The sequence below is a fragment of the Mytilus galloprovincialis genome, chromosome 13 (assembly GCF_965363235.1).
Source record: "Mytilus galloprovincialis chromosome 13, xbMytGall1.hap1.1, whole genome shotgun sequence".
Taxonomy (NCBI): Eukaryota; Metazoa; Mollusca; class Bivalvia; order Mytilida; family Mytilidae; genus Mytilus; species Mytilus galloprovincialis.
Genome location: NC_134850.1, coordinates 8,315,736 through 8,334,995, shown reverse-complemented (window position 1 = coordinate 8,334,995; position 19,260 = coordinate 8,315,736). Strand labels below are relative to the sequence as shown.

General features: G+C 33.1%; 1 protein-coding gene across 1 annotated transcript in view; it reads left to right on the top strand.

Moving 5' to 3' along the window:
* Positions 1-19,260, top strand: part of LOC143056874 (ATP-dependent translocase ABCB1-like) — a 67,409-nt gene that overhangs the window by 24,513 nt on the left and 23,636 nt on the right. The window contains exons 7-18 of the mRNA XM_076230052.1: positions 2,647-2,771; positions 3,439-3,555; positions 4,663-4,738; positions 5,867-5,980; positions 6,345-6,455; positions 8,574-8,699; positions 9,134-9,337; positions 10,024-10,194; positions 12,104-12,287; positions 16,340-16,363; positions 18,166-18,368; positions 18,758-18,904. Coding sequence (XP_076086167.1) covers positions 2,647-2,771; positions 3,439-3,555; positions 4,663-4,738; positions 5,867-5,980; positions 6,345-6,455; positions 8,574-8,699; positions 9,134-9,337; positions 10,024-10,194; positions 12,104-12,287; positions 16,340-16,363; positions 18,166-18,368; positions 18,758-18,904 — 1,602 coding nt within the window. The remainder of the gene's footprint in view (positions 1-2,646; positions 2,772-3,438; positions 3,556-4,662; positions 4,739-5,866; positions 5,981-6,344; positions 6,456-8,573; positions 8,700-9,133; positions 9,338-10,023; positions 10,195-12,103; positions 12,288-16,339; positions 16,364-18,165; positions 18,369-18,757; positions 18,905-19,260) is intronic.

Here is a 19,260-nt window from a genome sequence, read left to right as displayed (position 1 = left end):
GTGACCCGGCCATCAAATAAAGATGGCCGCCACGGCTAAAAATAGAACATAGGGGTAAAATACAGTTTTTGGCTTATTACTCAAAAACCAAAGCATTTAGAGCAAATCTAACAGTGGTCAAATTGTTTATCAGGTCCAGATCTATTTGCCCTGAAATTTTGATGAATCGGACAACCCATTGTTGGGTTGCTGCCCCTGAATCGGTAATTTTAAGGAAATTTTGCTGTCTTTGGTTATTATCTTGAATATTATTATAGATAGAGATAAACTGTAAACAGCAATAATGTTCAGCAAAGTAAGATTTACAAATAAGTCAATAATATGACCGAAATGGTCAGTTGACCCCTTTAGGAGTTATTGCCCTTTATAGTCAATTTTTAACCATTTTTCGTAAATCTTAGTTATCTTTTACAAAAATCTTCTCCTCTGAAACTACTAGGCCAAATTAATCCAAACTTGGCCACAATCATCTTTGGGGTATCTAGTTTAAAAAATGTGTCCAGACCCGGCCATCAATTCAAGATGGCCGCCACGGCTAAAAATAGAACATAGGGGTAAAATACAGTTCTTGGCTTATAACTCAAAACCAATGCATTTAGAGCAGTTCTGACAAGGGTAAAATTGTTTATCAGGTCAAGATCTATCTGCCCTGAAATTTTCAGATGAATCAGACAACCCGTTGTTGGGTTGCTGCCCCTGAATTGGTAATTTTAAGGAAATTTCGCTGTTTTTGGTTATTATCTTGAATATTATTATAGACAGAGATAAACTGTAAACAGCAATAATGTTCAGTAAAGTAAGATTTACAAATAAGTCAACATGACCAAAATGGTCAATTGACCCCCTTAGGAGTTGATGTCCTTTATTGTCAATTTTTAAGCATTTTTCATAAAATTTGTAAATTTTTATTAACATTTTCCACTGAAACTACTGGGCCAAGTTCATTATAGATAGAGATAATTGTAAGCAGCAAACCTATTTAGTAAAGTAAGATTTACAAACACATCACCATCACCAAAACACAATTTTGTCATGAATCCATCTGTGTCCTTTGTTTAATATTCACATAGACCAAGGTGAGCGACACAGGCTCTTTAGAGCCTCTAGTTCGTAAATCTTAGTAATCTATTACAAAAATCTTCTCTGAAACTACTGGGCCAAATTAATCCAAACTTGGCCACAATCATCATTGGGGTATCTAGTTTAAAAATGTGTCCAGTGACCTGGCCAACCAACCAAGATGGCTGCCATGGGTAGAAATAGAACATAGGGGTAAAATGCAGCTTTTGGCTTATAACTCAAAAACAGAAGCATTTTTAGAGCAAATCTGACATCGGGGTAAAATTGTTTATCAGGTCAAGATCTATCTGCCCTGAATTTTTCAGACGAATCAGACAACCCGTTGTTGGGTTGCTGCCCTGGAATTGGCAATTTTAAGGAAATAATACCGTTTTTGGGCTTTTATCTTGAATATTATTTAGATAGAGATAAACTATTAACAGCAATAATGTTCAGCAAAGTAAGATTTACAAATAAGTCAACATGACCGAAATGGTCAGTTGACCCCTTTAGGAGTTATTGCCCTTTATAGTCAAATTTTCAACAATTTTTAGCTCACCTGGTCCAAAGGGCCAAGTGAGATTTTCCCATCACTTTGCGTCCGTCTTCCGTCGTCGTCCGTCTTTGTTAACTTTTACAAAAATCTGCTCCTCTGAAACGACTGTGCCAAATTAAACCAAACTTGGCCACAATCATCATTGGGGTATCTAGTTTAAAAAATGTGTCCGGTGACATGACCAAATTGGTCAATTGACCCCCTAAGGAGTTATTGTCCTTTATAGTAAATTTTTAATAATTTTCATAAAATTTGTCAATTTTTACTAACATTTTCCACTGAAACTACTGAGCCAAGTTCATTATAGATAGAGATAATTGTAAGCAGCAAGAATGTTCAGTAAAGTAAGATGTACAAACACATCACCATCACCAAAACACAATTTTGTCATGAATCCATCTGTGTCCTTTGTTTCATATTCACATAGACCAAGGTGAGTGACACAGGCTCTTTAGAGCCTCTAGTTGTTGTATGTTGTAGACTGATCTTTGTTTTTGGTTTTCGGCATGTTCTTTTTAGACTTATGAATTTGACTAATTTCTCTTCGGTATATTTCCCCTCTCTTAAGCTTTAAAAAAAAAACTTGAGGAAATATGGCCATACAAAGACTTAAATACAAATGATAATTTTACAGTCTATTAACCAAACATTTCATAGAAAACCGATTTTAGCAACTAACTCTTCTACAATCTGCAGTTGAATTCATATACTGTTAGCCAACTTATTTTCGTGGATACTTTATCTCACATTTAGCCGGGTCTAGCCCATTTTGCAGCGATTAAATTTCGCCATTCTTAAATTTAGTTCAGGAAGTTAGGTAAGAAAAAATCTAAGTTTTACATATTCGCGACAATTCATGTTTAATTCGCAATATTTTCCGCACGAAAATAAGTTGGTTTACAGTATGTATAAGTTGAATTTAATTAAGGTATAATGTAAAGGCTAAATTTGAAAATAATATCAATTTGGTTTTTGATGTAGCTGATTAAGTGAATTGATCGAAATATTCAAATGAATCTCTTGTATTTCAGCTGATGCAAAACTTTGCGAAAAGAGAACAAGCCTTATATGCTGACGCTGGAAGTGTAGCAGAAGAAGTTATATCTTGTATGAGAACTGTGGTATCATTCAATGGTCAAAAACAGGAAGTGAAAAGGTATATTAGGGCAGATAACCCATAATTTAAGGCAAAACCTTATTCACAAACAGCACGTTTTAAACAAAATAAAACAGTGGTGCAAAAGATTTTAATTTGATTAATAGAGGTTATAATTAAAGAATCCTTTCAAATTTTGTGCCTTTTATCATACATTTACTGTGTTACAATTAGCCGTTTCAGAATCTAAAGAATCATGGGTAATTTCATTGTTCGTACCCCAAATTGAAAATTACGTCACGTAATTGGTTGAATTTCCATTGTTTATGACATTTTTAACCAATCACGACGTTTTGGTGTACACTTTTGAAAATATTACCCAGGATGCATTAGATTCTGAAACGGCGAATTGCTAATGTTTGTTTAAACATATTTATTTAAAGTGGATTAGGAAACAAGGTATTACATGTACTTGATATTAATCCCTCTCCACTTTGCGGGTGAGAGGATTGCCATATAAGCATACTTTTTTTCGGTATCTACAAGGGTGTCTTATTTTACATGCAAGAGATATGGTTCTCTCTTAATACGGGTCAGCCATTTAACATCCTAACGGAATAATTGCTAATGTTATTATGTCATAGTAAAAAACGATTGTTCGTTGATGTCATTTACTGCGATTGACATTTTATGTATTAATAATATAATTGGAATATACTATTTTCAGATACGGAAAATCTTTGGAAGAAACAAAACAAATAGGGATAAAGAAATCCATGGTAACTGGTTTGTTGCTTGGTAGTTTATATCTTGTGATGTTTGGAGATTATGCTCTGTCATTTTGGTAAGTTGCCATGGTAATTGTGTGTACCTTTCAAATTTTAACCATGTGATGTTTAGAGATTAAACATTGTTTTTGGAAATTTTTCAATGGTAACAAACATAGAACTTTGAACTTGATATCATGTGTGTGAAGGTTGAGATTACACATTGTTTCTTAGAGGTTTGTCATTTGTATTACTTAGAGATTTTATTTATTGCCTTTCGATAGTTTTCCATGTGAACAGACATTTAACTAAAAAGCTTGACACCATGTGTGTGAATGTTTAGAGATTACACATTGTTTCTTAGAGATTTGTTATTTGTATTGTTTAGAGATTATATTTATTGCCTTTCGATAGTTTTCCATGTTATAAGACATTTAACTAAAAAACTTGACACCATGTGTGTGAAGGTTTAGAGACTACACATTGTTTCTTAGAGATTTGTTATTTGTATTGTTTAGAGATTATATTTATTGCCTTTAGATAGTTTTCCATGTTATAAGACATTTAACTAAAAAACTTGACACCATGTGTGTGAAGGTTTAGAGACTACACATTGTTTCTTAGAGGTTTGTTATTTGTATTGTTTAGAGATTATATGTAATGCCTTTCGATAGTTTTCCATGTTAACAGACATTTAACTAAAAAAACTTGACACCATGTGTGGGAAGGTTTAGAGATTACACATTGTTTTTTGGGACTAGTTTGTTATTTGTATTGTTCTAATAACTTATACATATAGATCTGTATGCACATTTTTTTTAAATCACCATAAATGGAATGCAATGTTTCCTATTTTTGAAAAATAACAATAATAAATGCACTCAATAATTTCTGAATTTAAAGTACCAATCCTCAAGGATCATATATTTGTTTTTCGTTCATTTTTTTTACATAAATAAGGCCGTTAGTTTTCTCGTTTGAATTGTTTTACATTTTCTTATCGGGACCTTTTATAGCTGACTATGCGGTATGGGCTTTACTCATTGTTGAAGGCCATACGGTGACCTATAGTTGTTAATGTCTGTGTCATTTTGGTCTTTTGTGGATAGTTGTCTCATTGGCAATCATACCACATCTTTTTTTTTATATAGGCAAATTGTTTAATTCTAGTAATTATTCTGTAGGTATGGAAATGAACAAGTCAAAAAATTCATAACATCTAACGGAGAAGATGGTATCACACCTGGTACAGTCCTCACAGTATGTATAATAGTCTTGAGGGGCCACTTCCATACTTTATTGATAGGGGTGCCGCTCAGTTTCTCTTTCCCTACCATTTTCATGAAATTTAGATTTCAAAATTGTATACCTTTTCATATATTGCGTAGGTCAAAATGTTACCTTTTCCCATATTGTTTGGTGTGTAATGTTACAGTGGAATACTGAAGTGCTAAAAGAGAGAAAATTGGTTGATAAACACAGCCGAGAACACTAAGACAGATGACAGACAAAGTTAACGAAGCTTTATTGACCTTATTATATAATTCTGATAGCTTTTTCTGACCTATTCCAGCGGCACATCCTGTCACCTTGTATATAGGAAGTGGACCCTCAAGATCATAGTTCAGGGAACAAATGTAGGACCTAGGTTCTGGACATTTTAAATGTTCCTTTAGACTGTTAAGCATTTTATAATTATACATTTTAACTCTGATATTTTTTGCTGGTCAAAGTGTCAACGAATTAGACAGTATAAAAAAAAAAACACTATTTGATGTGATTTATGCAGCTTTTTGGCTGCAAATTTTTTAGTTTTTATGAGACAAAAGGTTTGAAAAGCAAGAAATTTATAACCTTTCAGAACATGAGAACTTAAAAGCATCTGTGTGGATGATTCCTTGTGGACTGCAAGTCCACCAAAAGTAGTACAGCATATTTTTAACGTTTTAGCATACTCCAATAACTTTTAATATGCTACAGGAAATGGACAATATTATCTCAAGTAGGAAATTCTATTATCTTTACTGTAAAACTATTTGATTGTATACTTATTGCATAAAACTTATGATTTCATGGTCTTCTTTGTAATCAAGTCAGCTGATCCTCATTGTATACTTGTCGCACACATATAAGATAGTAAAATCAATTCAAAGATATGCAATAAACTTATAAAAACCTAAGAATATAGGAATATGTGTTTGTAGGACCCCCTTTCCACACTATCACAATTTCATCTTCAGTAACTTAAAAATTTGGGTCAGACCCTAATTTACCATATATTTCAGAAATAAAAAATCTTTCAGATTTAATATAAAGAATTGTTAAAGAATGGTTTGTGTTGCAACACTTTTGTTAAAATTATTAATTCTTTATTTTTTAACCTTTCAGGTATTTTTCTGTGTAATGATTGGTAGTTTCTCAATAGGAAATGCAGCACCAAACATTGGTTCCTTTGTAACAGCCAAAGGGGCTGCAGCTGTTGTGTATGAAATCATTGACAGAGTAAGTGAACTTTAATTTAAGGAAATTTATCCTGTATGGAGGTCAGAATGTAGGTTTTTACAGTATAATGTTCTTTAAAGTGTGTTGTTATTCAAACGACACAAAGGCATCTTTTGTGTAGATATTCCAATGGTTTATTAGCAGTTACAATAACAAATAGACATTTGCAGATCAAAATAAGATCTTTCAATGATAATCAAATGTCCACACATGATTTAAAAAAAGTATGAGTTTAGAAAAGTTGTAAATGAATTTTAACCAAAACTGCAATCTTAATTAATGTTTGTCAATGATATTTGCTGTTGTAAAAAAATATGCATCTATTCTGTTACAACTGTAATTATTTACCAATGTCATGTTTCAGAAACCAAAAATAGATGCCAGTTCTGAGAAAGGACAACGCCCACTGTCAATACAAGGAGCATTACAGTTTCTTGGTGTGAATTTTACTTATCCTACTCGAGAAGATGTACAGGTAATTATTACTTCCCCTTGTCTTACTTGTGTTCACATGAACTTATCCTACTCGAGAAGATGTACAGGTAATTATTACTTCCCCTTGTCTTACTTGTGTTCACATGAACTTATCCTACTCGAGAAGATGTACAGGTAATTATTACTTCCCCTTGTCTTACTTGTGTTCACATGAACTTATCCTACTAGAGAAGATGTACAGGTAATTATTACTTCCCCTTGTCTTACTTGTGTTCACATGAACTTATCCTACTCGAGAAGATGTACAGGTAATTATTACTTCCCCTTGTCTTACTTGTGTTCACATGAACTTATCCTACTCGAGAAGATGTACAGGTAATTATTACTTCCCCTTGTCTTACTTGTGTTCACATGAACTTATCCTACTAGAGAAGATGTACAGGTAATTATTACTTCCCCTTGTCTTACTTGTGTTCACATGAACTTATCCTACTAGAGAAGATGTACAGGTAATTATTACTTCCCCTTGTCTTACTTGTGTTCACATGAACTTATCCTACTCGAGAAGATGTACAGGTAATTATTACTTCCCCTTGTCTTACTGTGGATTCATTTTTATTCGTGGTATACCAATTTTCGTGGATTTCGTGGGTAACAGCGAACCACGATTTAAGAGTTCAACGAAGAATAATCCTAGAAATGTGTATTGATTTGGATGTTTATTTCCGGTTATGTAATGCAGTTCTAGTATAGTGTTGACTAGCGATAAACATTGTAACATAATTCACATGTTTTTTTATTGAAAGAAAGAAGATACAAGTATTTTGATTAAATCTATAATAAATGTATCTAATATCAGTGATAATTTACTTTTTAAAATTGATTAAAACTGTTCATGGAAAATAACTGCAAGTTGTTAATTACCGTGTCATAGTTCGGTTTACCAGTGATTTAACATCAATAGGATTAAGTACGGGGATATTGCCCGTAGGTAATACTGTTTATGACAGGAACATTTATTTTCACACCTTATACTTATATCACTGTTTATTATATCGTGATTAGGGAAATGAGTTTTCAATCATAAAGTTTTGAATGCCTTATAGAATTCAGACAAGAATTTATAAATTGTAAAACAAACAAATAATTAGTTGTCTTTGTCCATTATTGTAATCGAAGTTATCAATGAACACTTTAACCTAGAATGACCAAGCGAGCTTTTTCAATCAATTCCTTCTTTTTTGTTTTGTTTTATTATTGATCAAACCAAGGAGGTTATATGATCTCCTAAATCAAAAAGAAATCCACGAATTACGTATCTAATTTTTTTGTTGTTGTAATCAGCGATCCACGAATTTACGTATACCACGAAACGTCTTTTTTTCTCTATCCACGAAAATTGATACCCACGAAAATAAATGAATCCACAGTACTTGTGTTCACATGAACTTATCCTACTCGAGAAGATGTACATGTAATTATTACTTCCCCTTGTCTTACTTGTGTTCACATGAACTTATCCTACTGGAGATGACAAGACGTTTGGTAGACAGTCCAATATAGTTGGTGCTAATTTTGGGAGTAATAATGATCGCTGGTCAGTACAGAGATAGATTCCTGTCTTTAAAGGGTCAGAGCTTACACAATTTTTTATTTTCCAATTTTTATCCTGTAATTTAAGTTTTATGCATTTACTTCTTTAATTTTCAACCATTGAATTTTTTTTTTATGAAATGGACACAACCTGCACTGTGATGAGGACCCCAAATTGAACTGCGACAGAAGCTAGAAGATTATAATAAAGTATTTGTTTCTCCCTTTGTGTTATCTGTACACTTTTTATTGAAAGTTTGATTGAATGATAAATGTCAATAAAAATAGAAACTCTATACAAAAATATCCAAAATACATCTAGAGGTAAAAATTAAGTCTTCAATAATAGACAGGAGTCTATACAATCAATAGTTTCAGCTCTGAACCAGCCAAGTCTAAAACAGTTAGTATAGAAATAAAACAGACTATCATTAAAGATCAAATCCAAATTTTTGAAATGACAAGGCATCAAGATACTAATGTTAACCTATGTTTTGGGGTTATAATCTGGCTGATGTTATCACTGCATTTACTTTGTTGACCAGTTTTAGGTTGTATTTTCTAGGTCCTGACAAATTTCAACCTGTCGATAAAACCTGGACAAACTGTGGCTTTGGTAGGATCCAGTGGCTGTGGAAAATCTACCATAGTAAATCTCATACAGAGGTTCTATGACCCAGATGCAGGACAAGTAAGAAGTTATTATTAGGGGGAAAAGTAACAAATAATCTTACCTTGTCTGGAAGTACTAAATGTATTTGAAGTGGACATTGTTATAACGTGGATTCATCATTGTTCATCGGATACCAATTTCTGTGGATTTTGTGGGTACAGATGAACAATGAAATTAAATGTTACACAAATTGCAAATTCTATAAGGTTGAATTCAGACTTTGGCACAACCACGAAATTAAATATCCGCAAATTTGCCGATTTTCCCCGATTCAATTGGTTTTGCTCATTTTTGAAGTCGTACGGTGACCTAAATATTTTTAAATCTCTGGTGGAGAGTTGTTTCATTGGCAATCATACCACATCATCTTATTTTTATATACAAAGGATCATAATGTAACCTTATTTTTAACTTTAACTTATATTAACATTTTTAACATAATAATTTTCTAGGTTTTACTTGATGGTAACAACATAAAAGATTTAAATTTGAACTGGTTACGACAGAACATCGGTGTGGTTTCTCAGGAACCAGTCTTGTTTGGCTGCACCATAGCTGAGAACATTCGACTAGGGAATCCTAATGCAACCATTACAGAAATAGAACAAGCAGCCAAACAAGCCAACGCACATGACTTCATAAAAAGTCTTCCTCAGGTAACAAATACTAATAGTCATTATGAATGAAAGGAGATAATGGAAATACTTTTCATGAGATAGCAACCCGATAAGAAAATATTCAGGAGAACATATTAATGACCGGTCTCAATTTGTCCTCAGTTGACCAAACGACAGGGTTTTGTAGCTTTTTATCCATAACTGTATTTAATGGTTAAAACACTGGTGTTAGTAAATTAAAGAAAACAAATAATTTTCTTAATGTGTCCTATTCCCTATTGATTTATTTAAACTGAGTCTGGATTCACAATGCACATTGTCATGCTCCATTGCAGTTGGTTTTTCTTCATGTTTGTATAGGGGCTATTCCATTGAAAAAACCGATATCCATCATATTATTTTGGTTTTTTTTGGGGAATAGCCCTATACAAATTTTTTATGGCATTTTTTATGGCAATCACCCATAAAATTGCATTTTACTAAGGAGATCTAGTATGATTGCCAATGCAATGAGACAACATACACCAAAGTTCAAATGAAGTGGATGTAAGCAATTACAGGAAACCTTATGGCCTTCAGTAATAAGAAAACCCAATACTGTATACAAAACCACACAATTTGAACCCATACGGCATACATTACGACACTATTTGAACTTTGTTGCCTGTCCCCACTTGTGCAAGAATAATTCAAGTTCCTTTAATTTATTGATTGTACTTTTCTAGAGTTACAACACACTAGTTGGAGAGCGTGGAGCTCAGTTATCAGGAGGGCAGAAACAACGAGTAGCTATTGCCAGAGCTTTGATCAGAGACCCAAGAATCCTATTGCTGGATGAAGCTACATCTGCATTAGACTCTGAGAGTGAGAACATTGTACAGGAAGCTCTAGAAAAGGTTTAGTTATATATATGATACACTAATTACAGAAATGTTAACTTTTTATTGCCCTGTCGTTGTGGAGGGGGTATAAAGTGTTACCCTTGTCCATCTGTACATCTGTACGTCTATATGACCTAAAGTTGGTTCCGCTCTCTAATTTAAGTTTGCTTTAACCAAATGTTTAAAACTAACAAATTATTTAAAAAGGCGAGAGACACTATATTCAAACTCATAAGTTGAAAATAATCTTGGCTAAAAAAGAAAAAGACCAAAAGACAAACAACACGAAACACAACATAGAAAACTGAAGGCTGAGCAGCATGAATCCCACCAAAAACTGGGGGAGATCACAAGTGCTCCAGAAGGGTAGGCAGATTGTGCTCTACATGACACACCCATCATGTTGCTGGGGGAGATCTTAAGTGCTCCAGAAGGGTAAGCAGATTGTGCTCTACATGACACACCCATCATGTTGCTGGGGGAGATCTTAAGTGCTCCAGAAGGGTAAGCAGATTGTGCTCTACATGACACACCCATCATGTTGCTTGGGGAGATCTTAAGTGCTCCAGAAGGGTAAGCAGATTGTGCTCTACATGACACACCCATCATGTTGCTGGGGGAGATCTTAAGTGCTCCAGAAGGGTAAGCAGATTGTGCTCTACATGACACACCCATCATGTTGCTGGGGGAGATCTTAAGTGCTCCAGAAGGGTAAGCAGATTGTGCTCTACATGACACACCCATCATGTTGCTGGGGGAGATCTTAAGTGCTTCAGAAGGGTAAACAGATTGTGCTCTACATGACACACCCATCATGTTGCTGGGGGAGATCTTAAGTGCTCCAGAAGGGTAAGCAGATTGTGCTCTACATGACACACCCATCATGTTGCTGGGGGAGATCTTAAGTGCTCCAGAAGGGTAAGCAGATTGTGCTCTACATGACACACCCATCATGTTGCTTGGGGAGATCTTAAGTGCTCCAGAAGGGTAAGCAGATTGTGCTCTACATGACACACCCATCATGTTGCTGGGGGAGATCTTAAGTGCTCCAGAAGGGTAAGCAGATTGTGCTCTACATGACACACCCATCATGTTGCTGGGGGAGATCTTAAGTGCTCCAGAAGGGTAAGCAGATTGTGCTCTACATGACACACCCATCATGTTGCTGGGGGAGATCTTAAGTGCTTCAGAAGGGTAAACAGATTGTGCTCTACATGACACACCCATCATGTTGCTGGGGGAGATCTTAAGTGCTCCAGAAGGGTAAGCAGATTGTGCTCTACATGACACACCCATCATGTTGCTGGGGGAGATCTTCAGTGCTCCAGAAGGGTAAGCAGATTGTGCTCTACATGACACACCCATCATGTTGCTTGGGGAGATCTTAAGTGCTCCAGAAGGGTAAGCAGATTGTGCTCTACATGACACACCCATCATGTTGCTGGGGGAGATCTTAAGTGCTCCAGAAGGGTAAGCAGATTGTGCTCTACATGACACACCCATCATGTTGCTGGGGGAGATCTTAAGTGCTCCAGAAGGGTAAGCAGATTGTGCTCTACATGACACACCCATCATGTTGCTGGGGGAGATCTTCAGTGCTCCAGAAGGGTAAGCAGATTGTGCTCTACATGACACACCCATCATGTTGCTGGGGGAGATCTTAAGTGCTCCAGAAGGGTAAGCAGATTGTGCTCTACATGACACACCCATCATGTTGCTGGGGGAGATCTTAAGTGTTCCAGAAGGGTAAGCAGATTGTGCTCTACATCATGTTGCCCATGCAGGTACAAACCTGGAAATAAATCTAATTTCGGAAGTTTTGAAATACCACTTCATAGCATGCTGAACACAATTTAATGCTTTAACTCGTATGTACAGGTTAGGCAAGAAAAACAAACAATAATTTTGATTGTTTGTATTTTAGGCAAGACAGGGAAGAACAACCTTGGTGATAGCACATCGTCTGTCCACCATACAGAAAGCAGACATTATATATGTGGTGGATAAAGGAGAGATTATAGAACAGGGAACACATGGTGACCTGATGGACAAACAAGGACTGTATCATTCACTGGTCACTGCACAGACATTGGTTAATGAAGATACAGGTAGGTTTTACACTTAAATATATGTGTGTAGTCAGGTAGGTTTTACACTTACATATATGTATTTAATCATTTAATTAGCTACAAAACCAGATTTTATCCACCATTTTCTACATAAGAAAATGACTGTACCAAGCCAGGAAAAGGACAGTTGTTTGATGTGTTTGAACTTTTTGAAGATATAATTCACAGTTGTAATAATGATGAGTTTCTTTTTGAACTGGTTTGTTAATATCAAATGAATAAGAAAAGCTGAAGAGAACATTGTAAGTACAGAAAAAGAGGATGAATTGATGGTTAATATCAAGTGGCAAATATTACATGGATCTTCTGAATGATAATCCCTAAGAAACTGATTAATCCTTTAGAATGATAATCCCTAAGAAACTGATTAATCCTTTAGAATGATAATCCCTAAGAAACTGATAAATCCTTTAGAATGATAATCCCTAAGAAACTGATAAATCCTTTAGAATGATAATCCCTAAGAAACTGATTAATCCTTTAGAATGATAATCCCTAAGAAACTGATAAATCCTTTAGAATGATAATCCCTAAGAAACTGATAAATCCTTTAGAATGATAATCCCTAAGAAACTGATTAATCCTTTAGAATGATAATCCCTAAGAAACTGATATAAAATCCTTTAGAATGATAATCCCTAAGAAACTGATATAAAATCCTTTAGAATGATAATCCCTAAAAAACTGATTAATCCTTTAGAATGATAATCCCTAAGAAACGGATTAATCCTTTAGAATGATAATCCCTAAGAAACTGATTAATCCTTTAGAATGATAATCCCTAAGAAACTGATTAATCCTTTAGAATGATAATCCCTAAGAAACTGATATATCCTTAAGAATGATAATCCCTAAGAAACTGATTAATCCTTTAGAATGATAATCCCTAAGAAACTGATATAAAATCCTTTAGAATGATAATCCCTAAGAAACTGATTAATCCCTAAGAAACTGATATAAAATCCTTTAGAATGATAATCCCTAAGAAACTGATTAATCCTTTAGAATGATAATCCCTAAGAAACTGATTAATCCTTTAGAATGATAATCCCTAAGAAACTGATATAAAATCCTTTAGAATGATAATCCCTAAGAAACTGATAAATCCTTTAGAATGATAATCCCTAAGAAACTGATTAATCCTTTAGAATAATCCCTAAGAAACTGATTAATCCTTTAGAATGATAATCCCTAAGAAACTGATAAATCCTTTAGAATGATAATCCCTAAGAAACTGATAAATCCTTTAGAATGATAATCCCTAAGAAACTGATAAATCCTTTAGAATGATAATCCCTAAGAAACTGATTAATCCTTTAGAATGATAATCCCTAAGAAACTGATATAAAATCCTTTAGAATGATAATCCCTAAGTTACTGATATAAAATCCTTTAGAATGATAATCCCTAAAAAACTGATTAATCCTTTAGAATGATAATCCCTAAGAAACTGATTAATCCTTTAGAATGATAATCCCTAAGAAACTGATTAATCCTTTAGAATGATAATCCCTAAGAAACTGATATATCCTTTAGAATGATAATCCCTAAGAAACTGATTAATCCTTTAGAATGATAATCCCTAAGAAACTGATATTAAATCCTTTAGAATGATAATCCCTAAGAAACTGATTAATCCCTAAGAAACTGATATAAAATCCTTTAGAATGATAATCCCTAAGAAACTGATAAATCCTTTAGAATGATAATCCCTAAGAAACTGATTAATCCTTTAGAATGATAATCCCTAAGAAACTGATTAATCCTTTAGAATGATAATCCCTAAGAAACTGATAAATCCTTTAGAATGATAATCCCTAAGAAACTGATAAATCCTTTAGAATGATAATCCCTAAGAAACTGATAAATCCTTTAGAATGATTATCCCTAAGAAACTGATTAATCCTTTAGAATGATAATCCCTAAGAAACTGATTAATCCTTTAGAATGATAATCCCTAAGAAACTGATATATCCTTTAGAATGATAATCCCTAAGAAACTGATTAATCCTTTAGAATGATAATCCCTAAGAAACTGATATAAAATCCTTTAGAATGATAATCCCTAAGAAACGGATTAATCCTTTAGAATGATAATCCCTAAGAAACTGATTAATCCTTTAGAATGATAATCCCTAAGAAACTGATTAATCCTTTAGAATGATAATCCCTAAGAAACTGATTAATCCTTTAGAATGATAATCCCTAAGAAACTGATAAATCCTTTAGAATGATAATCCCTAAGAAACTGATTAATCCTTTAGAATGATAATCCCTAAGAAACTGATATAAAATCCTTTAGAATGATAATCCCTAAGAAACTGATATAAAATCCTTTAGAATGATAATCCCTAAAAAACTGATTAATCCTTTAGAATGATAATCCCTAAGAAACGGATTAATCCTTTAGAATGATAATCCCTAAGAAACTGATTAATCCTTAAGAATGATAATCCCTAAGAAACTGATTAATCCTTTAGAATGATAATCCCTAAGAAACTGATATATCCTTAAGAATGATAATCCCTAAGAAACTGATTAATCCTTTAGAATGATAATCCCTAAGAAACTGATATAAAATCCTTTAGAATGATAATCCCTAAGAAACTGATTAATCCTTTAGAATGATAATCCCTAAGAAACTGATATAAAATCCTTTAGAATGATAATCCCTAAGAAACTGATAAATCCTTTAGAATGATAATCCCTAAGAAACTGATTAATCCTTTAGAATAATCCCTAAGAAACTGATTAATCCTTTAGAATGATAATCCCTAAGAAACTGATTAATCCTTTAGAATGATAATCCCTAAGAAACTGATAAATCCTTTAGAATGATAATCCCTAAGAAACTGATAAATCCTTTAGAATGATAATCCCTAAGAAACTGATAAATGCTTTAGAATGATAATCCCTAAGAAACTGATTAATCCTTTAGAATGATAATCCCTAAGAAACTGATATAAAATCCTTTAGAATGATAATCCCTAAGAAACTGATATAAAATCCTTTAGAATGATAATCCCTAAAAAACTGATTAATCCTTTAGAATGATAATCCCTAAGAAACTGATTAATCCTTTAGAATGATAATCCCTAAGAAACTGATTAATCCTTTAGAATGATAATCCCTAAGAAACTGATATATCCTTTAGAATGATAATCCCTAAGAAACTGATTAATCCTTTAGAATGATAATCCCTAAGAAACTGATATAAAATCCTTTAGAATTATAATCCCTAAGAAACTGATTAATCCCTAAGAAACTGATATAAAATCCTTTAGAATGATAATCCCTAAGAAACTGATAAATCCTTTAGAATGATAATCCCTAAGAAACTGATAAATCCTTTAGAATGATAATCCCTAAGAAACTGATTAATCCTTTAGAATGATAATCCCTAAGAAACTGATATAAAATCCTTTAGAATGATAATCCCTAAGAAACTGATTAATCCCTAAGAAACTGATATAAAATCCTTTAGAATGATAATCCCTAAGAAACTGATATAAAATCCTTTAGAATGATAATCCCTAAAAAACTGATTAATCCTTTAGAATGATAATCCCTAAGAAACGGATTAATCCTTTAGAATGATAATCCCTAAGAAACTGATTAATCCTTTAGAATGATAATCCCTAAGAAACTGATTAATCCTTTAGAATGATAATCCCTAAGAAACTGATATATCCTTTAGAATGATAATCCCTAAGAAACTGATTAATCCTTTAGAATGATAATCCCTAAGAAACTGATATAAAATCCTTTAGAATGATAATCCCTAAGAAACTGATTAATCCCTAAGAAACTGATATAAAATCCTTTAGAATGATAATCCCTAAGAAACTGATAAATCCTTTAGAATGATAATCCCTAAGAAACTGATTAATCCTTTAGAATGATAATCCCTAAGAAACTGATTAATCCTTTAGAATGATAATCCCTATATCCTCTAGAATGATAATCCCTAAGAAACTGATTAATCCTCTAGAATGATAAGATATAATATCAAAGAATGAACATTTTTTCAGGATTTCAAAATGAATGTGAGGACGGTGAGTACAGTTTTCCCTGGAGCACATACATAACAATTATCTTCAAGCTGTTGAATTGTAATATCGCATGATTCTGTAAAATTTGTTTTTTCCTAGGCACAAAGGGACCCTTAGTCATCATTTTTCAGTTTTGTAAGGAAAGCAATACACCTTATCGCTATTTGTCTGCCATTACTGGATATCACACAGGTTCCTGTAAAATTTTGACGTCATAAAACAAAATATCTGACGTCACAATGGAAAAGTGATTGTTGTATGCATCAAAAGTTCAAGCGGCCGGGTCAGCCGGTTTTAGCGATAAGGTGTATAAGGTTAAAGCCCTATATAGTAGGCCACAATTCAAAAATTTAAATACTGAGATCTGTTTGATAAATGTTCTCTGTCATAAAACTTTACTAAGTACTCAGAGCACCAGATTTGGCTCGAAACACAAAATCCAGTATTTTGAGGTTGATTTCTGAGTCTAGTAAGTAAGATAATGGTGCTCGAAAGGTTTATGACCACCAGGCCTGAAGGTGTTATTTAATAGATTCATCATACATTTTTTATTTTGAATAAATGGGTGCCATTGTATGTGGCCTTAATTATATCTTTGTTTTTCCATACAATTCATTATTTGAAAGGAAACTCTTTTTATCTCCATCTAAAAGCTGTTTTTTCAATGATTATAACATTAGGGATTTTAGAGGAAAATAGAGAGATATAAGGATAAAACTCTGTGGTGAAACTTCAGATTGCCTACACGAATCATACATGTACATTGTACAAACATTTTAGACATCCAAATAATCACATGCATGAAGCACACCTAAATTGTCCTTAAATTTCATGAAATTTCCACATTTTCCTTCCAGTGTTGCATGTAGAGCAAGAACTATTTACCCTTCCTTATTACCTGAGATACCCTTGGATTTTGTTTGGTTGGTTTTTCTTCAGTTTTTCTTTTTCTATGTATTATTTTGTAGACTGTTGTTCGTCTTTTTGTCATATTTCTTTTTTTTTGCCATGGCTAAGTTTAAAAGTCCCTTTTATCACCAATTTTTTACTGAAGTAAAAGTTTAGAAATGTTAAATTGACTAAAACAAATAATAAATTTCTTAAACTTTCCTGGATTTGTACCAAACTTGGACAGAAGCTTGTTTATGATAAAAAGCTAATATCTAGAAAGAAGTTTTGTTAAAATTTATTTCCTGTTTTTCCGTATATTACTTATAAATGGACTTAGTTTTTCTTCCAGTTAATATATTACATAGTCTGCAGTTAAAGTTTTTAAAACATTTATTAGATTCATAAAACCATCCTGGGGTTTTACCCAGCATGGACACTAGCTTCTAAAAATCAAATGATAGTAATCTAGAAGGACATTTTTATAAAACTTTTCCCCATTTTTGTTTAGATCGAACTAACAGCAAAAGTAGGAGAGACACTGGATTCTGTGGAACCCTTACAATTTTTTTGTTAAGTGTCCTCATTTCTAGAAGACTTCACATAAAATGTGTATGACATTAAAAGATATGTTTTTGGTGCCAAAAAACAGTTCCTTGAACATTTTTTGAATTTTCATGTTTTTGAAATTCTTTAATTTTAATATTGAATGGGAATATTAACATCTTGACATCAAGAAGGCAAAACTATTTTTCTTTACAAAATTATCAACAACTATGTTTTTAATATAAAAGTCAACATTTGAAACGAATTTGAAGAAAATATTCAATCACAAAATATAAAAAACAAAAGGACAAATTTCATGAAATTGGTATTGAATTTCACAGCCATATAATTTTTTGTTTTTAACTTTATAGCTGAGTTAGCACTAGAGGAGGATGAGGAAGAGGAGGCTGTAGATACTGTCCCAGATCAAACAGTTAAACGATCAAGATCAAGAATCAAATCTACTTCATCAGATGACAAATCACCACAAAAATTGTCTCGACAACTCTCCCGACAGACATCAGGACTGTCTGATGGGAAGGACAAAACTGACAAAGAGGAGGAGCCTGAAGAAGTAAGAAGTAGTGTCATGTAGCCACACCTTCTCTGACAGTCTTCTGCTAAGTTTACCCTTGTCTGTCTGTATGTCTCAAAATACTGTCAATTCAGAAATTATGGCGAGGTTTTTATTATTGTGAAAAATGTGACAGGGTTATAATCACAATAATTTAAACTCACATTTTTCAATTTTTTATATGAATTAAACAGGATTTTCACAATATCGCAAAATTTAAAATCGTATTTCAGTCTAAAATGGCAGAATCACAATTATAAATGCACACAATAATTCCTGAATTTACAGCTAAGGTTTCCATATCTTTGTGTCAGCATTTTATGGTAAATTTACGTATCCTTATTACAAACGTATTTTATTTTTCTACAAATATGATTTGTTTTTTACAGCAAGAAGAATATGAACCACCGAGGTACTTCCGTATGATCCATGAAAATCAACCAGAATGTGGATTTATTGTGCTTGGGATTATGGCATCTTGTGTCGCTGGATGTACGATGCCAGCATTTGCTATATTCTTTGGAGAAATGATTAAGGTAACTGAACAATTTCCAGGTTAATCGACAAAGGTCAAGGTTCACTCCTGGCGAAATACTTTTTGAATTTCCCCTTCATCATAAAATATTATAAACAACACAATTTTGTTCTTAAATGAATCAATTTCAAAAGTCTGAATGGTACGTTAAACAAATTGCATCACAAGAGTGTACTATAGGTGCCAAAGTTAACACATTTTGCAAATGTTGTCAAAATATGACGATGTTGAACATTTTTGGGACTTTAAGGATGTACATGCATGTGCTTAGGTAAAATTAATCAAATCTAGAAATTAAAATTGATAATATCAGTCATGAGATTTAGGATAATCTGCATACATATATATTTAAAAAAT